The sequence below is a fragment of the Pteropus medius genome, unplaced genomic scaffold (genome assembly GCF_902729225.1).
Source record: "Pteropus medius unplaced genomic scaffold, Ma_sr-lr_union100, whole genome shotgun sequence".
Classification (NCBI taxonomy): domain Eukaryota; kingdom Metazoa; phylum Chordata; class Mammalia; order Chiroptera; family Pteropodidae; genus Pteropus; species Pteropus medius.
In genome coordinates this window covers 22,343,119-22,362,759 of record NW_024340692.1, presented here as the reverse complement: position 1 = coordinate 22,362,759, position 19,641 = coordinate 22,343,119, and the positions used below count along the sequence as shown (strand labels likewise).

The following is a 19,641-nucleotide window of genomic DNA, read 5'->3' as shown; positions in this document are numbered from 1 at the left end:
AATGGTGAAACAGACACAGGATAACTATTACACATATTCCAGTTCAAGCTGGGAAAACAGAAAGTAAAAAGGAATCAGTGGTCCAAAGCACTTCTGAAATCCAGCCAGGTAAATGAGTTTCTTAATTAGGTTTCAAAGTCTAGTAATAATTCTGTGTGGCTCTCAGCTCCACCGTCTGAGTGAGTCATCCTTCTTTCTTTATAAAAAGTAGCACAAGTTTGCAGCCAAGTAGTTTTATCATTCTGTTTCCTGCCAGTAGCATTTTGGGAATTCAAGAGTCTCTCTTCCTTTTGTATTCCCCATTCCTCTTGGCCTATGCTGGCAGTTTTCCTGCTAAAATAATTTTCTCAAAGGGAGAGAAATTGTCCCCTAGCAGCTACACTTCATAGAACATTAAAGGCTACTGCAGATATCATGAGGTTTTACTCCATTAGGCAAAAGCCATATTCACAGATCTTTCTGAGATAATCATGGCCTCCTGCTGAGACAGCTAAGGGGTGACACCCAATTCCTAGAGTTCCTCCAGTTTGATTAAGACACATGAAAGAAACACACCACCGTAATTTCTTGAAAGGGCCCTTTGTGTGACTAAACACTATGATTTTTTGAGTTGAGGTTGAGCCAAAGGTTAATATAATCACAGTCTTTTCTATATGCTACACTTTGGCAGCCAATTCTGACTTATAACATCTTATATCATTTGGAAGGCTGAGAATTATCAAAATCAATGAGTCCTGGTTCTTTTCATTTAACCATTCTCCCCACAATTTCTCTCCCTGTTCTGGCATTTTACTATAAATAGTAGGAAACCAGGCAGCTGAGTACCTTCAAATCAGGCAGCTTGGAAATCTCTGTAGCTATATATCCATGTTGGTCACTTACAAGTTCTACTTTACACATAACTGCAAGACACAATTTTGCAAAGCTTTCTGTGACTACATATCAAGCCAGCCCTCTAATTTCTAATCACATGTTTTTTATCTGCTTTCTGAGTCCTCACTGGCAGCATCCTGTGACCATTATTTCTACTGAGAACCTGTTCAATAAAATTTAGGCTTTCTCTATCGCTCTCCTCAAAGTTCCTCCAACTTCTACATATATGACATCCAAAACCATTCTCCAAAGAAATCACATTAAAATCTATTATTAATCTAATAAATCAGCAAGAGCAACTGGTATGTTACATAATAATATATTATTTCTTGAATTTCAAGGATAGGAAATTCCAACTACATTACAATACATAATCCAAGATTTTCAACATAAAATTTGTGTTATTTCTTGATCTTAGGGAAGGCAAAAAAAAAAAGTATTATTATAAATACACATAAAAGTTTCTAACTTGAAAGTTTTAAATTGGTCTTTTTTTAATAGCCTCTTCCCCAAATAATGTGAATGTATGCTGCTTTAATCCTTACCCAATTTGTATATGTTCAAGTCTAGTTAAGTTGCCTAGGATTAAAAATACAAGTGGTCTAACATGTTCATGACAAAATGATACTACAGTCTAGGTGTTCATAATACAGTCCATACAAATCAATTTAAAAATATAGAAACATGTCTTAAAATGGAATTATTTCCTTACCAGTATAATTCTATTGTCTCCAACTACATCCATTGTGATTTTAATTCTATTTTTATCATTTTTTTCCTTCTTTCTACTCTAGATCTCACCATATAGCTTCCAGTTTTACATGATTTTCACCACTGATGCATTCCTTTCCTACTGCTACTGCTTCCCCTTCAAAGAAGCACTCTTAGGCTATACGACGTCTGCAGAATCCTACAAGAGCTGACTATAAATTCTCTACTTTACAAATACTATCTTGGTGGTAGGAAAGACTGCCCCAAGTTGAGCACCACTGAATAACAACAGGGCAGAGTATATGAACATAGATATTGGTATGTCGGTAGACGTGGGTGGGAACTTGTGCTTTCTGGAACCCAGGTTCTCTGCATACTCTATCCCTTCATCCTGAAACACACTCCCATGACTTCCTTGTCCTTGTCCAATTAGCTAATACCTACTCCTCCTTGAGCCATCAGCATGTCACTTCACCTGAGAAGCCTCCCTCACCTACTCCTCCAGAATAGTTATAGTCTTCTACTATGAAATCCCAGGGTACCCTTAGCAAACAGAATAAAAGAATTAAAATATCCTCAAATTTAGGATTAATCCATAAATGAAAGGCTGGTATGCCACAGGAAAAAAATGTCAATGTAATTTATCATAAGATAGTAAAAACTATTGTAGTTCTTTAAATAAATGGTGGTAAGCACTCAATAAAATTCCACACATTCACTTAAGATTTTTTTATAATTAGATATGGAAAATTTATCAACACACTAAAGGGTTTATACATAAATTCACAAGCAAATATTAAAATTACAGTAATATTACCTCACTTAGCAATGGGAATACAATGAGGATAAATCCTTATTGCAATTCAAGGAACAAACAAGAATGTGATTTTGCAGATGAGATTTGGAAAATCTAACATCAATTAAAATATTAGTACAGGTCGTAAGTTTAGGAAAGTTATAGAATAAAATAAATTCATAAAAAAAGCTGATAACCATTTACAATAGGTATTAACTATCTGGATAATGATAGCTTTTTTTAGAATTTAGAAATTTATTTTTAAAATATTATAAAATCCTAATGGGTGAAATAAATTCAAACAAATTTATACTCTGCAGGCAGCAAAGATGAGAATATCTCATATGTTACTACTTCAAAAAATCTGGGGTCATCTATCCCTTGAAAATTAAATTCTCAGGAAAAAAAAGCACACGCAATAAGTTCTCACTTAATGTATTTGATAGGTTCTGCAACATTAAGTGAAATGATGTATAATGAAACCAATTTTATCACTGGGTAATTAATACAAACAAGAGTTTTGTTTTTACAGCATCTCATCATTGTTGTTAACGAAATGTCATTGAACTAAATGTTTTTCGAAGACTTGTTGTATATAACATTTTATATATATTTTCAAAAGGTTCATGAATCTCTAATAAATATTACTGGAATCCATAGATGAATATAGAATTAAGAAACTTTGTTCTAGTATAAAATAAATACAATATCAGTTAAAGTTCCGCTAATTACAACTTGCCAAAACATATGTGCTAGTTGGCCATAAATATCCTTCTCGAAATTCCCTATAATTATTCAAGTTTCCTTTGGCACACGGTTGCTCAGCTAAAGATCTACTTTTCTAGAATTGTTTCCATCTGTGAATCGAACAACTTGTGGCAGAGCAATAATCCACCTACAAGTTGAAAAGTCATTTTGAAAAAAAAATCTCTGCTTAAAAGTATAAGTAAGCTACCAAGGTAACCTTGCAAAGCCCCCAAGGAGGAAAAAAAAAAGGATTAGAGATGTTATCTCGAAATTCAGTAGTAGTTTACTTTCTAGTTATTTGTCAAATTCTTTGGCTATACACTAAGCAGAAGACTATTGCTAAGTGGAATAGAACAGTCAGCTATTTCAGAATAGTCAGCAGAATGGGGCTGAGAAGAAAAAAAAAAATTCAGAATCTGCCAAAATGGACTAATATGGCTTTGGGGTGGGAACCTAGAGAGATACTATTTAGTAGTGGATATGCATCAGAAGTAAACTACATCTTACAAAAACTACTACTCAGCCTCCAGTAAATTCAATTTCTCCCGGCTTAAGGTGAATTGTCCTCATTTTACCTGCATAACAAAGAACAGTAAAACCCTCTCTGGAGAAGAAAATGTCATCAAAGCCTCCATAACATTTCATTATACTTTCTGGCATTCAATTTAAAAATATCTGATATATGACGAAACAAAAGCAAAAGATAAAATAGAAAACAGAAATTAACTCAGAGATGACTCAATAATTGGCATTACCAAAAACAAACTTAGAAATAATTGTGATTAATTTTAATGAAAATGGAAGATAGAAACAATCGATAAAAAGAGCACATTAGTACTTAAAAATGAAATAACAGAAATTAAAACCTTATTCAATAACTGATAAAACCAACCAAGAAAAGAAAAAAAAGCTTTAAGAATATAAAAGATCTAAACAATATTATAGACAAAATCTATCTAAATAGAATGCTTGCTCTTCTATCCACAAAACACGTTTTCCCAGTGGACATTATCTATTCAGAAAAACAAAACTTACTATATCATGGGCCATAAAACAAGTCTTAACAAATTTCAAAGGATTAAAATCAGGGTGCGTTAACAGACCACAATAATATTAATGTAGAAATCAATAATAAAAAGATAACCAGAAAATTCTTAAATACTTGTAAATTAAGCAAAACCCTTCTAATCTATGCATAAAAAATAAAAATGAGAAAATATTTTTAACAGAATAATAAAAATACAACACATCAAAACTAGCAGATCTATCTAATGCTGTGCTTAGAGGGGAAAAGTGTAGCCTTAAAATGCATATGCTAGGAAAGAAAGGTGGAATATAAATTATCTAAGTATCTGTCAAGAAGTCAGAAAAATAACAGCAATTTAACCCAAAGAAAATATAAAGAACAACGCAGCAACAATAATAATTAACAGAAAACAAATGTATAATGAAGAGAATCAAGCAAATGACGTTTTGGTTCTTTGGAGAGAATGCCTTTCTTGGATTCTGTAAAATCTGTGTGCTGACATATTACTAAATTCTGGCCAAAAGGATGTGAGCAGAAGCAGTATGTGAAATTTATGGGTAGTCCTCTTAGAATGGGCATCCCTTTATTCCTACATGTTTTCTCCTTACCGCCACCACTCACCCCCAGCATACTAGAAGGTGAACACATTGTAAACTATCTTTGAACAAGCAAATTAACTTATATCCTAGGAACAGCAAATCAAAAAGATGGAAAAAGCCTGGTTCCCCTACATTATACTATAGCCATTATACAGAGCCACTGTACTATGTTCCAACAAAGAAACATGTAGTTCCATCATGCTTTAGCTATCTTTGGGGAGGGGGTATCTCTAATTATAGCAGCCTAACTAAGATCCTAACTAATACAAAATTTCATACCTAGAAATTGGTCCTGCTACAACAAGTCAAAAATATTTGTGATTGCTTTAGCAATTAGATGGACAAGGGATGTTTTAAAACAAAGTGGCTGACACTAACAACGCTAAAGCCAAGCATTTGGTAAAATACCAATGATGACGCCTAGGAAGGCAGACCATAAGTCTTTTTATTTATTTATTTATTCATTCATCCATCCATCCATTCATTCATTTATTTTTAAATTTATTTTTTTTCCCCCATAAGTCTTTTTTTAAAAGCCTAAAATATAGCCAGGCAGGTTTGGAATATTTAGAATACTGCTGTGTATTAGCAATATCTTTCTGCTGTTTGCAAAGTCCTATAAGAGAAAGGAAAACAGAGGAGACTGAACTCTAAAAAGCCTCAGCAAGAGATAAGACTGTGGCTCCTATCCTTTGTTGGGCAATTCTTGTTAAAATCAGATGCAGGAGCCAGCTTGTAAAATTAATCAATAAACAAACAAACAAACAAGATTACAAATGTTGCCTATCTCCCTCCCCCAAACCTATTGTTAAAGTAGCCTTTACTAAATCAGATGAAGGGAGGCTAAGCAGAATACAGAGATTAGCATATAAAACGGTTTTCCAGAAAGAAAAAAAAACAATAAATAATAGCTTTGGTTATAATTACTTACACATGGATTTACCTAGATGCAAACTAAATGTTTAAGGAATTAAGGATTGCTGACAAAACCAATATTGGGCATACAAAAAGCGTGTTGTTATTCAAAAGCTAATGCAAACTTCGGGTAACCAACTAAGTAGGAAGTAAGCTGTAAAAACAGTGCAGTTCCTCAAAAAAGAAAAGAGCCATTTCAGATGTATTTACACAGGATAATGGTTTAAAAAAAAAAAAAATCTCTCAGGGAAAAGCCAAGGCCATTTGAGACAATGATGTTCTAAGAAAGCGAAAATGGAAGACCACCCCGGGCTATCCAAGGAACTACTCCACTGTCAGTTTAGTTTCCACAACTCCACTGAACAGGACGTGACCACTGTTATGGATCTGCAACTATCAAGTGTTTCCCATTCTTTTTCTGAATGGCTTTAATTGCAATTATCCTGTGCTTACACTACCATTATGCAGTGGTTGTGTGTGTTGTGGAGTGTGTTGTCTGCTGAAACGTGCTATTTGTCTATTCATTAACAAACTGCCAGACCAAGAGAAGTCACATACAGACTCGACAATAAAGATCCTGGATTTTGAGCTGAGATTATATCCCTTGAGGTAGAGGTAAATATGTTATATGGGTGTGAAAAGACAAGCATGGATTATCTGTGTGGACAAAGGAAGAAATCACTCAGTGGAGTGTGGGAAGGACCTCTAGCTGTAACCTGTTTTCTTCTACTGTAAAAGAAATTTTATCTAGGCAGAAGGTGGCGCCAAAAAAAAGACCACATTCTCCAACTGTTTTTGCAGATAGGAATGGTCATATAACTGTAAATAAAAGACGTAACATATAAAATTTCTAAGTCATAACCTACGAGAGAATCAGTATGCCCTCGGTTTTCCATATCCCATCTTTTCTTAGCAGTGAGCCATCAGCTTTACAAACTAAAGAATCGTAGCATACATTTTTATGTCGATAATTTTTAGAACATTTATGCTTCAATTACTCCTGCAGAAACCAAAACATTTTTATAAGTGTTTTATAAGAATAGGCAGGAGTCATTTAACTTGAAAAGATGTCTCTGAAGAAATGAATTTTAATCAGTTATAACGATGAAGGCCAAAAAAGTTGCTAGAGAGTAAAATACAAATGTGAAATATGCCGAAGCAAATAACTGAGGTTCAAATACATACAGATAGAAAAGCAAAAACATACATCTGAACAAAAATGTCCAGATGGAAGAAAAATATTAAAAAATAATAAAGCTGCAACAACACTGCAAACTGCTAGACAGTCTTAAAGTCCTAAAAGCAGTGTGGGACTTACATGGATAGAAAGTACAAGTCTTAATTACAAAGTGCCAAGAAGAAAGAAATCTCTTAGTGAGACTATTCTCATAAATGCATAAAACAATGAGGAGTGACTGGAAGAATGAAAAAGTTTCAAAGCTGGTGTAATAATAATCCAGATTGGGCTCTCTAAGCAGAATAAAGGGTACTTTACAGTTGGAAAGTATGTAGGTAGTCTTCTAAAATGATACATAGTAAATCAAAAACAGTTTACAATTAGCAGATAATTAAACAGTAAACTCACAGTAGTGATTTTGCCTTTTCTCTTGACTGGAAGAAATGGGCATGCTCTCATTTGGAGATCTTTAATAGTAGCAGTCATTGTATTGTTTTCAAGGTCGCCCTTCCAATAAATTTCACATTGTGTTGTAATGACTAAGGCAGGGGCATCATTTCTTGTCATATCAGCCACAAACACAATTTCAGGATTTTTAATAATAATATTAATTTCCCACTTATCTTGTTCCTGTATAGGTACTAAAAACAGAAATAAAAATAATCTAAAATATTTATAAATCTTTTTTTATATATATTTATGAAAAATTTATTATTTATAGGAAAATGTTATTTTCATTCTAAGTAAACAGTAAAATAAAGGAATCTTAGATCTCAAAGGAATCTACATCAACTCTTAGTATAAGATTTGAAGAAGCTATATAGCCAGAGTACATTTCGAAAAGTGGGAAAAAAATCTCCACTATTTAATGGCAGAGCTGGAGACTAATCCAGTTTCTAACTCTCAATTTGATACACCACAATAAATGAAACATGTAAAAGATAATAGAAAACTATAAAAATAACTAAAATAAAAGAATAAGTTAAAATACTATCTTTAATAATGAAAAGGAGTGATTGGTTATTTCCCCTGCTTGTTTTCTTTCAACAAATTATTTCAAATAACTGCCTGCAGAGAAGTACAACTACTTATTCTAATAAAGGTTCCATAATTTTTGAACCCAACATATATGTACACCTTGAAAAATATGTAAACTGCACATCCCAGCAGAAAACGCATGTTTTCCCTTTACCTCTGAAAAATAAAGATTTTAATTTCTTAATTTACTTAACCTCATCATTTATAAAGCTAATCAAGGTAAGTGCTATTGTAGCATTCCAAATAACAGATATTAAATATGCATTTCAATAACACAGATATTAAATATTTTAGTCAATAACTAACCTTCTTCCTTTGCAGACCATGCTTGAACATTGGTTTCCACAACAGTTCCTGTGGTGTACGCTTCAAGAAAGACATTTGCAACTGTTAGCAGAAATTCCACACTTGCACATATATAGGTTTCTTGAAGGACTAAATCAGACACCCAACCATCTCTGACTTTCTTATACTTTACATCCATCATGTCTTTTTTGTCAAATCCAACTGTCAGTCCTATCATTCTGAAAAACACAATAATAAAAATGCCTGTTATTATCTTACAAATCACCAAACACAATAAAATTCAAAGACCTCGTAACCCTTTCATTGACAGCAAACCAGCGTTCTGAAGTCATTTTCTTGTGGGAAGATCACAAAGTACTCCAAATAATAGACTTTAAAACTTATAGAATATGACTGTTTCATAAATTAGGAAATGTATCTTTAAGAAATTATCAAAATTTTGAATTTCAGTATAGTTTTCTTCTCAATTTTTCATGTATTTCCCATTACGATGTGAATAGGTTGATAATTTAAATAATATTGATTTTAAAAACCAATAAAATTACACTGATTATTTCTATTGAATCAATCTATTAACCATGCAGCAAGAGCACATATCTGAACCAAGACGTTTTCAAATATTGACTGAGAACCACGACTCAATTGAATTGAAGCTCTGAAGATCTTAAGAATGTACCAAAAAAATGAACATGCAACTTTGAGAATAAGTTTTGTGAAATATATCAACCATTTCTCAAGTAAAAACTCAGAATGCTATTACCTAGGAGTTGCCTTCCTGACATGAGGCCTTTTATCATCTAAAATACAGTTCTTTAATGAGAACGAAGAAAATATTGAGTCATCTGTATACATTTTTACAGTGCTTATTATATTCTCCAATTTAAACTCAGCAAGTTTCAGAGAAGGATCACGAACATCTGTAAAGGAAGTCTGTGGAAGAGAAAGTCAATACAAATTTTACACAGAAACATAAGTCTAAAGCATATTTTAAGATATGAACTATCACATTCTCTACCTCCAAAGGGCTCACTAATGAAAGGCCAAAAAAATAGTAACTTTAATTTAAATTTTTATTTTTCAAATCTTTGGCTATAGGAAACTCATTTTTAAAAAAATAGTTAAAATTACTTCATTATATTAAAGTAAAATTATCAATAATTTTTCTTACAGAAACAGATACTCCCAAATATACATAAAATATTAACTGTTATTTTAATAAATATTCACTGTATAATTTTCATCAATATATTTCTTCCTCCTCAACTTACCTGTTCAGGACCTGGACTATACAGTATCATGGTGAGATAATCAGTTCTGAAACTCATATTTAATGTTGTCTTAACTTGAGAGGCATGTGAATGTACTTCTACCACAGCAGCTGTCACTACAGTTGTTCCTTGGAAAAATTAAAGTTATTGGATAAAAGAAAAAGTCAGGAAAGTTAAAATTCATTAAAACAACCTTGAAAAGTGTTAATTAAATGGGTTAAAAAGAAGAAGAGTTATAGCAGCAATAAAGGCAGCCACATGATACTAATTGTTGAAACTAGGTAATGGGTACATGTTGATCCATTACATTATTCTTTCTTCTTTGGTGTTTGTATAAATATTTCCAGAAGAAAATAATTAAAATAATAATATATTTTAATGTCTGTTTTTAATTCCATCCATTTTAGACATTATCTTTACACTCTCCACTCTTTAAGTCCTTACCATTTCCTTTACCTATCCCATCTTCTTCTTTCCGGCTTGGTAAATGATGTCTTTACTTCTATGTTAACATGGCTAGTAACATTTACATAGTAAGTCTTCTATGTCTTGTTTAACTATGACTATGTAATAATTGTCAATGAAGAATAATTAGTTTATTATAATACATCCTCTGCTGCTACAATATTACAACTAATGCATCTCTCAAAAAATACTGTCTTCTCACATTCTAACAATGGCTCAAAATCGTACAAAATTTCCTCCTGTACCAGAATAGAGATTTCTCCCTTCTTAGGTACAAAAAACGTCTTCCTCTCCCTATCACCCATGTAAAGTAGTTATAGTAGCAACCCTCTGCCCCCTGCCCCTTATCCACAGTTTCACTCTCTGTGGTTTCAGTTACTTGTGGTCAACCAAGGTCCAAAAGAATTAAGCAGGAAATTCCAGAAATAAATTATTCATATGTTTTAAATTGGGGACCATTCTGAGTAGCATGGTGAAATCTTGTGCTGCCCCTGCTCCATCCTGCCCAAGATGCAAAATCATCCCTTTGACCAGAGTATCCATGCTGTGTATGCTACCTGCCCATTAGTCACTTAGTAGTCTTCTTGGTTATCAGTTTGATTGTGGTGGTATCACAGGCTTGTATTCAAGTAACCCTTATTTGGCTTAATAATGGCCCCAAAGCCATTTGCATAACTTTTTTTACAGTATACTGTTATAATTGTTCTATGTTATCATTAGCTGTTGTTAATCATTTATTGTGCCTAATTTATAAATTAAACTTTATCACTGTATATGTAGGAAAAGTCATAGTATATATAGTGTTCAGTACTATTCAGTTTCAGGCATCCTCTGAGTGTCTTGGAATGTATACCCTGTGGATAAGGGGTGGGGGGACTAGTGAAATTAATTCCACATTTTTCATATTTTATGGAGTTTCTGTTTTTTAAAGACATTCTTATACTTTTCTTTTTCTGAATTCCTCTTTAATGAAAACAAAGTACTTTCTAGCTCAGTTAACAGAAAATTTTGGGATTCCTTTTCAGTCCACTCCTGTGTAGGCCCATTGTTTTTAGACCCCATGTTTTCCTTGTTCTCGGATTCCTTGTTTGTTTTGCCAGAATATATTTTCAAACTATTTAGGAATGTTTATAAAGGAAGTAAGCTTTATGTTACTAAAAATCTGAGAATTGTGTTTTTACACTTGGGTGATGGTTTAGCCACATACAAAAGCCTAACTTCAGAATCATTTTCCTGAGAAATTTAACTATATAGTTCCAATGCCTTTTATCATCCATCCATTTCATCCCACACGTTTTATTGATGATAAATCTGATTCTAATTATCCCTGTTCCAAGCCCCTAATATGCAAGCTTGTTTTTTTCTGAAACTAAAAATCAAACCTTTGTTGTTCTGACATTTCATGAAGATATGTTTGCATGTGGAGTCCTAGTTTATTCAATGTACATGAAACTGGGTAGATTCTTTATATCTCAGAACTTGTTTCAATATTTACTTAGCTCTGGAAAGTCTTTTGTTGTTTCCGTGGAAGATTCTTCTCCTCCATTTTCTCAGTCCTTTTTCCTAAAATACTTATCATTATGGAATTGGACCTCTATCACTCCTAAGTTTTATCTCATTTACTATCTCCATACTAATTTTCCTTTACATCATGGAAGATTACATCAACTAGATATGCCAATTCAGTAATTAAATTCTAAACACATGCCTACCACATTTATTTTGTTTCAAAATTTCAGCAATTATGTTTTTGGTTTCTGAGAACTCTTTCTTATCTTGGAAAAGTGAAAGGCAGTGATAGTAGAACTCAGTTCTTAAATTCTCCGATTCCTCTGATTATGAATTAGAATTTGTTTTCTGCTTGTATACATTCTCTTCTGTTCTTTCAATTATTTGTTTCATTCAAGAAATACTACTTTGTTTACATTGCTTTCTCTCACGCTTAGGTTCATGTGGTTCTCTTTATATGTCTGTTAACATCTAGCAGTAAAGGACTGGGTTGGTTATTCTAGCTAGTAAGGATGAGCTTCCTGTAATGTTATAAATGCCAGATTATTTGTGTGTTAGGATTGTCTCTGACTGAAAAAGCTGTGTAAAATCTCAGGGCTTAGCAAGAGTGAATTCTGTGAGCTAGTGGGTTACACTTTGTTTGGGGATCTCCCAAAACTCCAGAATGAGGAGAAATTTATTCTTGTGAATCAAAATCATCCCAGCAGCCCTAATTGAGCCAATTCTCTGCAGGTGCTGGTGCTGAACTTAGAACCCAGTCAGGTTCCGCAAAGCAGAGTATGGTTCCCTCTGCTTTGTTCCATCTCTCCTTCAAATATTTGTTGAAATCTATAATTTACTAATGGTCATCCTCTCTTGACACCTCTATATTTTGATATTTTATATCAATATAAGATATTCCACCTGGGATAGATGCTGCACTAGAAATAAGGGAGAAGAGAAGGGAAGAAAAAATTGGAAAAAAGGACTTACAGAAAATTTGAAGTAACAAGAAAACTGAGAAATTTTGTCACAACAGGATTAGGAATTTTGAATTAAAAAAAATCAACAGAATGACTAATAATAAACAATTTAGAGATACCTGAATGGAATTAGATTAGAAAAAAATTATAAATCTTCTTTTACCCAAAACTAGAAGTAGAGAATGGAAGAAAATAAAAAACACTGGGAGGGTGGAAGGGAGAAAAGAAGAGTTTATGGTTAAGAACATACCTCCAGAAGGATGTGAAGCATTAATAACTCCACTAGTAACACTACTTTGATCTTTTATTCCTGCTGGTGAGGCACTACCACCTTCTTCATACCATATATTACCATATAATGTTTTAAAAATAGTTGTTATGTCTTCTTGACTAAGAATAAACTGTTAAAAAATATAAAATTTGCTTATTTTAGTATTACTACTTCATGTAGTTAAAAATTCTCATATAAAAAATAATTTTCATTTCAATCCTGTGTTGTCTTACCAATATAAAGAAACTTCATTTACCTGTCTTACCAATACTTTCATCTATAAGTTAAGGAATGATCTTATACATGATCTTATACATGAAAAGCTTAAAGATTTTCACTTGAGATCATCATGTTTTAAATTCTAAATATATTTTTAAGTTAAAAATCTTAAATCTTTAAAACGATTGTTTTCTCTTTTTGAATAGGATTTTTATAGGAAGAAAAATAAAGGGAAACTAGGGCAGGGGGGTGGGGAGAAAAACCTTTCAGACACAGCACATGTTTCTGTCACATGTTTCAACAAAGCATGTGATACAGTTTTGATTTCCATCCAGTTAAGAGGGAAAAATATGTACTTGTGCACAGTCAGAGGTCTGTGAAGCAATATCAACCAACAGGGAGGTAAAGTTATGCCTAAGGTCCTGACCTATATGCATTTTCATCTTCAGCCTCTCAATTCTTCTAGGACCTTCTCTAGGTTATATCATATAGTCCCATGGCTTTAAATACCATCTATGCCAATGACTTCCAAATTACTATGTCCAGCCTAGGCCTTTCCACTAAATTCTGTATTAACATATCCAAGTGACTACTTACAGCACCATGTCTAATACGTTTCCTTCATGGAATTTATCACAATGTAAGACTATTGTAATTATGTGTCTATGTATTTTTTTTTACTATCTAACTAACATGCCTCTGGACTACCATCACCGACAACCCCTACATTAGACTGGTAAGTCCATGAAGCCAGAGACAATGTCATAGCTTCTTTGCCACAGTATCTCCAATATCTAGTCAGGGGCTAACATAAAGTAGTCACTCAAATATTTGTTGAATAAATGACTGGAGAACACTCAATGAATTCTAGGTTAAAACAGCTACTATTTCAATTCTGACAAAGGAAATTAATAAATAACTTCTATACCCAAAATATCTCATGTTCTGAAGCAATATTTTTTAACAGAGAAATCAATAAGTATCCAAAAACTTACCTCCATGGGCTTTAGCTGAGCATTTACATTAAAACAAGGAACTTCCTGGTACCATTCCCAAGATAAATTTCGCTCAATTATCACTTCAAGATTTAATGGCAGTAATAGATCCAGTACCTCCTGGTAAGCATCATTAATAAATTTAGTCCTATGAGTAAAAATAAAAGTTTTTAATTGTTTCATAAATACAGGTAGTAAAAAAAAATTAAACACTTTATAACAGATCGATAATTTTGTGTGTGTGAAAATTAAAATCCATTAGGCCTTTCATGTCAAAATAAGGCATGTTCCATGACACTAGAAACCTAGATGACTTTCTCTAAGCAGAAGTGTTTCACATACTGCAGAGAAATGAATATTTAAATCAGGATTTCGCAATATGTTTAAAAGTTCCAAACATCTGCAAGTTGGATAGTAAACTCTTAAAATGGGAATTATCTCTATATAATCTGTGAACATATAAAAGGCTTCTTAGAAAAACATTTTAATTCACTGATGTAGATATGTAGCAGAATACCACATATCCCCTTACTTTATAAGAAACTAAGTTGTACCAAACAAAAAAAAAATTTTTTTTTTCTGTGGATCAAACATAGTTGAATATGGAAGTTGAACCATATTTACCTTTCTTGGTACTTATAAGGGTAGGACTAATGGTAAGGAATGATAAAAAGTGCAGTAGGTTACTGAACCCCTTTCAAGTACCCCTTTCAAGTGACAATGTGACCAGTGAAGCCTCCCATTATATCTTCAAATTACAACCTCAAAGAAATACCAAATCGTTCAATTATGGTATGAAGCTATGACTAGAATTTTAAATATCATCTACTCAACTGAAGAGTAATATGTGAGCCATCAAAGATCTTCAGATTCCCTAGCATATCATATCATATTTCATGAATTAACTATAGAGTGACACTATACGTACCAAGTATATATGCTTATAATCTCCCCTTAATGGTAGTAAGTTAGGAATCTAAAAGCCTTATAGGGCATATTACATACAACTTTAATAGGTGCATATTACAATATGTGACTATACCACAAGCCATTTAATCAACCTATTGTTAAAGAGTTATGTTGTTTCTAATTCCTCACTGTAATAAATAATTGGATCATTATCTTTGTAAGTACTTTGAGTAAATTTCTTCTTCGGGACAAAATTACAAAAAACATTAAATTTTCTGTCAAAAGATAATTTCCTCTGGAAAATTATTCCTCATCAGTACTACCCAATATCTGAAGGAGAAATCTTTCTTATGTGCTCCCACAAATACCTTGAACTTTTGCTATTATTCTATTTAATAATAATTCTATTTTAATAGTTTATTGTCTTGTTTGTAATTTCAGTTAGAATGAAAGTCTCATGAGGGCAGGGCCTGTTTATTTTAGTCTTGGCTGTATTGCCAGTACTTGGCTCAGGTAATTGCAATACGTCACGTACCGTACAAATATTTGCGAAGCTGCAATCAAGAAACTGGGTCAATATGTAACCTACAACTCATGAGAGCTCCATTTCTGAAAATTAATGGGCAAACAACATTGTTTCACTATATTTTCATTCCTTTATTAATGAGGTTGAATATTTCTATTAGCTGTTTATTGGCTATCATTGTTCCTTTAAAGAATCATCTAGTTATGTACTTTATCAATTTTTCAAATTACTTTCTTCTTACTGCTTTAAAATATTAAAAGATTTATTTATCTTTTGTTAGAGATGTTTCTAATTATCTCATATGCTATTTCCTTTATAATCTTGTTTTGATAATTAATATTCAGAAATATATTCTTGTATAGTCAAAGCCAATTAATAACATTCCCCAATCACTTTTCTTTTTCAATGCTTAAATTAGAAAGTTCTTCTCTATCCTGTTACTGATACTTATGTTATTTGTCTTTTGCTTTTTTAATAGTGTTATTGAAATAAATCACCATATCATTCATCCACTTTTAATCTTTTATGATTATACCCGGCACTATGCTTGGCAGCCATTTTGAACAGAAAATCACCAACAAAAAGCTCCCAAATGCAAAAAAAAAGATAGCACGCAAAAAGGACACTTGTTTACAATATGAAAGCTAAATTAAGAACACAGAGCATCATCTTGTTTGACACCTCAGCTGAGAACAGAAACTTTGAGAGAAGCAAATTTCTCACAGCTCTGTACATGCCCAAATAAGTGCAACGAGTATTTATTTTGCAGTTACAAATAACTGTTAGTGAGTAGTCTACTTCACAAATATGGAATCTGTGAATAATGAGGACTGACTGTGTATATATATGTGTATATGTATAAATAACGAGGATACACACATGGTTAATTGTTGAGCTTTTTATTCTGTTTCACTATTTTTATTATTTTAATCTTATAATACATTTCAGTAATATTCAATGTAATTTAATATATTTTATTAGTGCCAATAGTGTTATGATTCTCCCATGCCCCATCTTAATTTCTTCTTGCAAAAAAAAAAAATCATTGATACCTCTTGTTCCCTATTTATATTTCCAGAAAAACAATAATTTAAAAAGGCTTTAAAAATAACTTGTGTTGTGATTTTTTTCTGAGATCGCATTAAGTATATAAATTAATGTACAAGAAACTGACATCTTTATAATAGTAGGTCTAGAAAAATATTTTCTCTACATTTATTCAAGATATCTTTCTAGCCTCTGGTTAAGTTTTACAACTTTTCTTATAGAAGTATTATATTTTTAAAATTTTATATTCAAATTCAGTTTTGTAACAAAATGATTTCAATACAAGTGGTCACAAATATTAAGTACTTATTTGTCTTTATGTGTTTTCTATGAAGCTATAACTAAACTGAATTTTCAAATATCTATTATTTTCAAACTATTTCAGGGAAAACTGATTATGCTCCATAACAGTAATTCTATTTCTAGGAATTCATCTGAAGAAAATGAATTATTCCAAAGGAATAAGTAGAAAATCATATAAGTATTATTGAACAAAGATATAAGTCATCATTATAGTGTTATTTATAACAGCAAAAAAAATATAATTGAATTAAATTTCTAAGAATAGGCAAATGAATTTTTTAAAAATTACAGGATAAATATTTAGGAAAAACTATGCACTCAAAATAACATGGAAAAATATTTATAGCATATTGTTAAGGGGAAAAAATTTACAATCCAAAATACAAATTTATTTCTTATTTAACTTAAATATATACAAATATATATATCTCTAAGTGCATCTATAGTTAACTAGAAGAAATACACCAAATTATTAATAGCAGTAATCTGTGGGTGGTCATATTAACAGCAATCCTTTATGTTTGTCCTAATATCGTTTTATGTGTTTCTTCAGTAAAAAATTATTTATTGGACATAAAAATACTATTTAATGCTCTAGATATTTTTAGTGAACTCAAAAAAATGTTTGTAATATAAACTCACAACTAATTTACATCTACCATTTTTTTAAATCTAGCAAGATGTGATTACATATAGACAATTTGAATAAATTCAGACTTTTACATAGTTTTAACTCCAAGTTAATGAGCATTTAAGGCTTAAAATCATTTCTCTATAGCTATAGCCTATTAAAATAGAAGTCCCTTATCTCAATATTCCTTGTAATTTCTGAATTCCTTGAATTTAGCTGGACATATTGTATATTTTCAAATGTCTTCGCTAAATATATCGTTAATTTCTTAATTGAAACCTGGCTTTCCATGGCACTCCATTAAACAGAGGCTGACTTTTCTCCAACACTCTACCTTATTCTCAGAGTTAGGTGATAAAAATAATTTTCTTAATTTGCAATGTAAAATTCTATGACTTGGATGAAACGGACAAATTTCTTGAAAAATATTTAAAAAGATCGCTCAAGAAAAAATAATTCACTTGAATAGTTTTAAGTTTATTAAAGAAATGGAACTTGTAGTCAAATACCTTCCACAAGTAAACTCTAGGCCCACATGGCTTCACTGGTGAATTCTCTCAAATGTTTAAGAAAGAAATAATACAATGTACACAACCTGTCACAAGTGTATATATGATAAAACTTATCGATACTTTAAAAATATGCAATTTCTTAAATGCCAATTAAATCTCAATAAAGCTGCTTTAAAAGTATTCAACTGGTGGAAAGAAGGGCAGAAGGGAGACGAACCAACAAGAGGCCAAAGAGAATTAGCAAAAATAAATGGAAAGAGACAAACAATGAGATTAAAGAAAAATGACAGGAAGAAAGAAGAGGGAAAGTGGAAGGTATAAACAGACATGGATCCAAGCTGGAAAAGGAATAGGTCACTAAATCTAGATAGAATAGGTGATTTTATTACCCTCATTCATAATCCTACGTGCAATGATTACATAAGGTTATACTCTATGGTGTGTGTTTTGTTTTGTTTTGTTTTTAACCAGAATATCAGATCCAAAGTACAAAGCTGATAGTCTGTAATGCTGTATTTGTGAAATGAATAAATATATTAGGAATTTGCCCATCTTTTCTCACAACACAGTTTATAAAGAACTGCAAATAAGCACAAATGTACTTCCTCAGATAACTAATTTTACAGTGTTCCTAATTATCTAAGACGTAATTTTCAAATATTGCCTAGGTTTTTAAAAACAGGAGGACTTTAATTGATCTTGCCAAAAAACAGTTGGGGGGGAGAGAATTACAAAATTAAGTATAGTTAGAATGAAATAAAATCTCTATAAATAGAAGACTCGGGATACTAAAGCTTTTAATGTAAACTGAAAAAGACTGCATTCTACAAAAATATACTTGTGAAATGCTTACCTGTATAGTCGCATTTTACTCAGCTTTATCGTTATCAAATCAATAACGGGTGGGGGGTTGCTCTGGCTCTCTGTTATCATATGGAATGTATTCGTCATTGTAATAAGTCCAAAATCAGCAACAAAAACATTTTCAGAAACTGGAGATTGTGGGATGACCACCACTGGGGCTTTGATGTTAACATCTAATGCCAATCTAGAACTCCTTTGTGCCAGTTCTTTTACACCAGTAGCAGCCATTCCTGCTGCCTGAACAGTTGCTTCAGCCAAAGCTTGTTTAACTGCTTGAAAATTATCTATAAAAGCCTATAAAGATAACAATTATATTCACAAAGTTACCAATAATGAATAAGACTTATTAAATGTATACTGATGTTTATGATTTTACCTCCATAAGAAAAAAATTTTTCTTGTTACACCAAGCATTACTTATTCAAAGTCTGTCTACATTAAATCTTAACTTTCTGCAATAAAAATTGAGAAACACAAAGATACAGACACAAAAACACAGTAACACAATAAAAATCTAGTCCATGGAATAAAGTAACATGTGGATATTGTAATCTTTCACTGATATCTATTTCTCTTATTATCTCACTTTCTCTAATGGCTAAACAATTACATTGTATTTCCCTGTACAACCTCAATGGACAAAAACTTATTTATGTTGTAAGATTAAAAAAATAATAAAATGTTTCTTCAAGATGCTCAGGTTTTCTAATTTTTTGAATTCTGGAAAAAATATTTCAATCACATAAAATATACTTAGATTTATACTTCATTTTCATATTTAGAAAAAACTTTATTTTCAGTAATTTTTTAGTATAAGGCTATCACAATAGGACTCAATGACATAATGCTTTTGAGTTATAAAAAGAAATTAGTAAAAAAAGAAATTAGACATGAAATACTTGCTCATCTTTACTTTTTTGCATACAAAAATTTTTTTGTGGCTATAGAAAAAATTGCATGGTAACCTCAAA

At 31.8% G+C, this 19,641-nt stretch overlaps 1 protein-coding gene across 3 annotated transcripts in view; it reads right to left on the bottom strand.

The window, feature by feature from the left end:
* VPS13A (vacuolar protein sorting 13 homolog A) overlaps nt 1-19,641 on the bottom strand; it is a 179,043-nt gene that overhangs the window by 78,369 nt on the left and 81,033 nt on the right. For all 3 annotated transcript variants that reach the window (XM_039845293.1, XM_039845225.1, XM_039845143.1), the window contains exons 33-39: nt 18,660-18,964; nt 13,879-14,026; nt 12,644-12,794; nt 9,458-9,585; nt 8,950-9,119; nt 8,190-8,407; nt 7,254-7,486 (exon numbers count right to left, since the gene is read on the bottom strand). In XM_039845293.1, the coding sequence (XP_039701227.1) occupies nt 7,254-7,486; nt 8,190-8,407; nt 8,950-9,119; nt 9,458-9,585; nt 12,644-12,794; nt 13,879-14,026; nt 18,660-18,964 (1,353 nt within the window). The remainder of the gene's footprint in view (nt 1-7,253; nt 7,487-8,189; nt 8,408-8,949; nt 9,120-9,457; nt 9,586-12,643; nt 12,795-13,878; nt 14,027-18,659; nt 18,965-19,641) is intronic.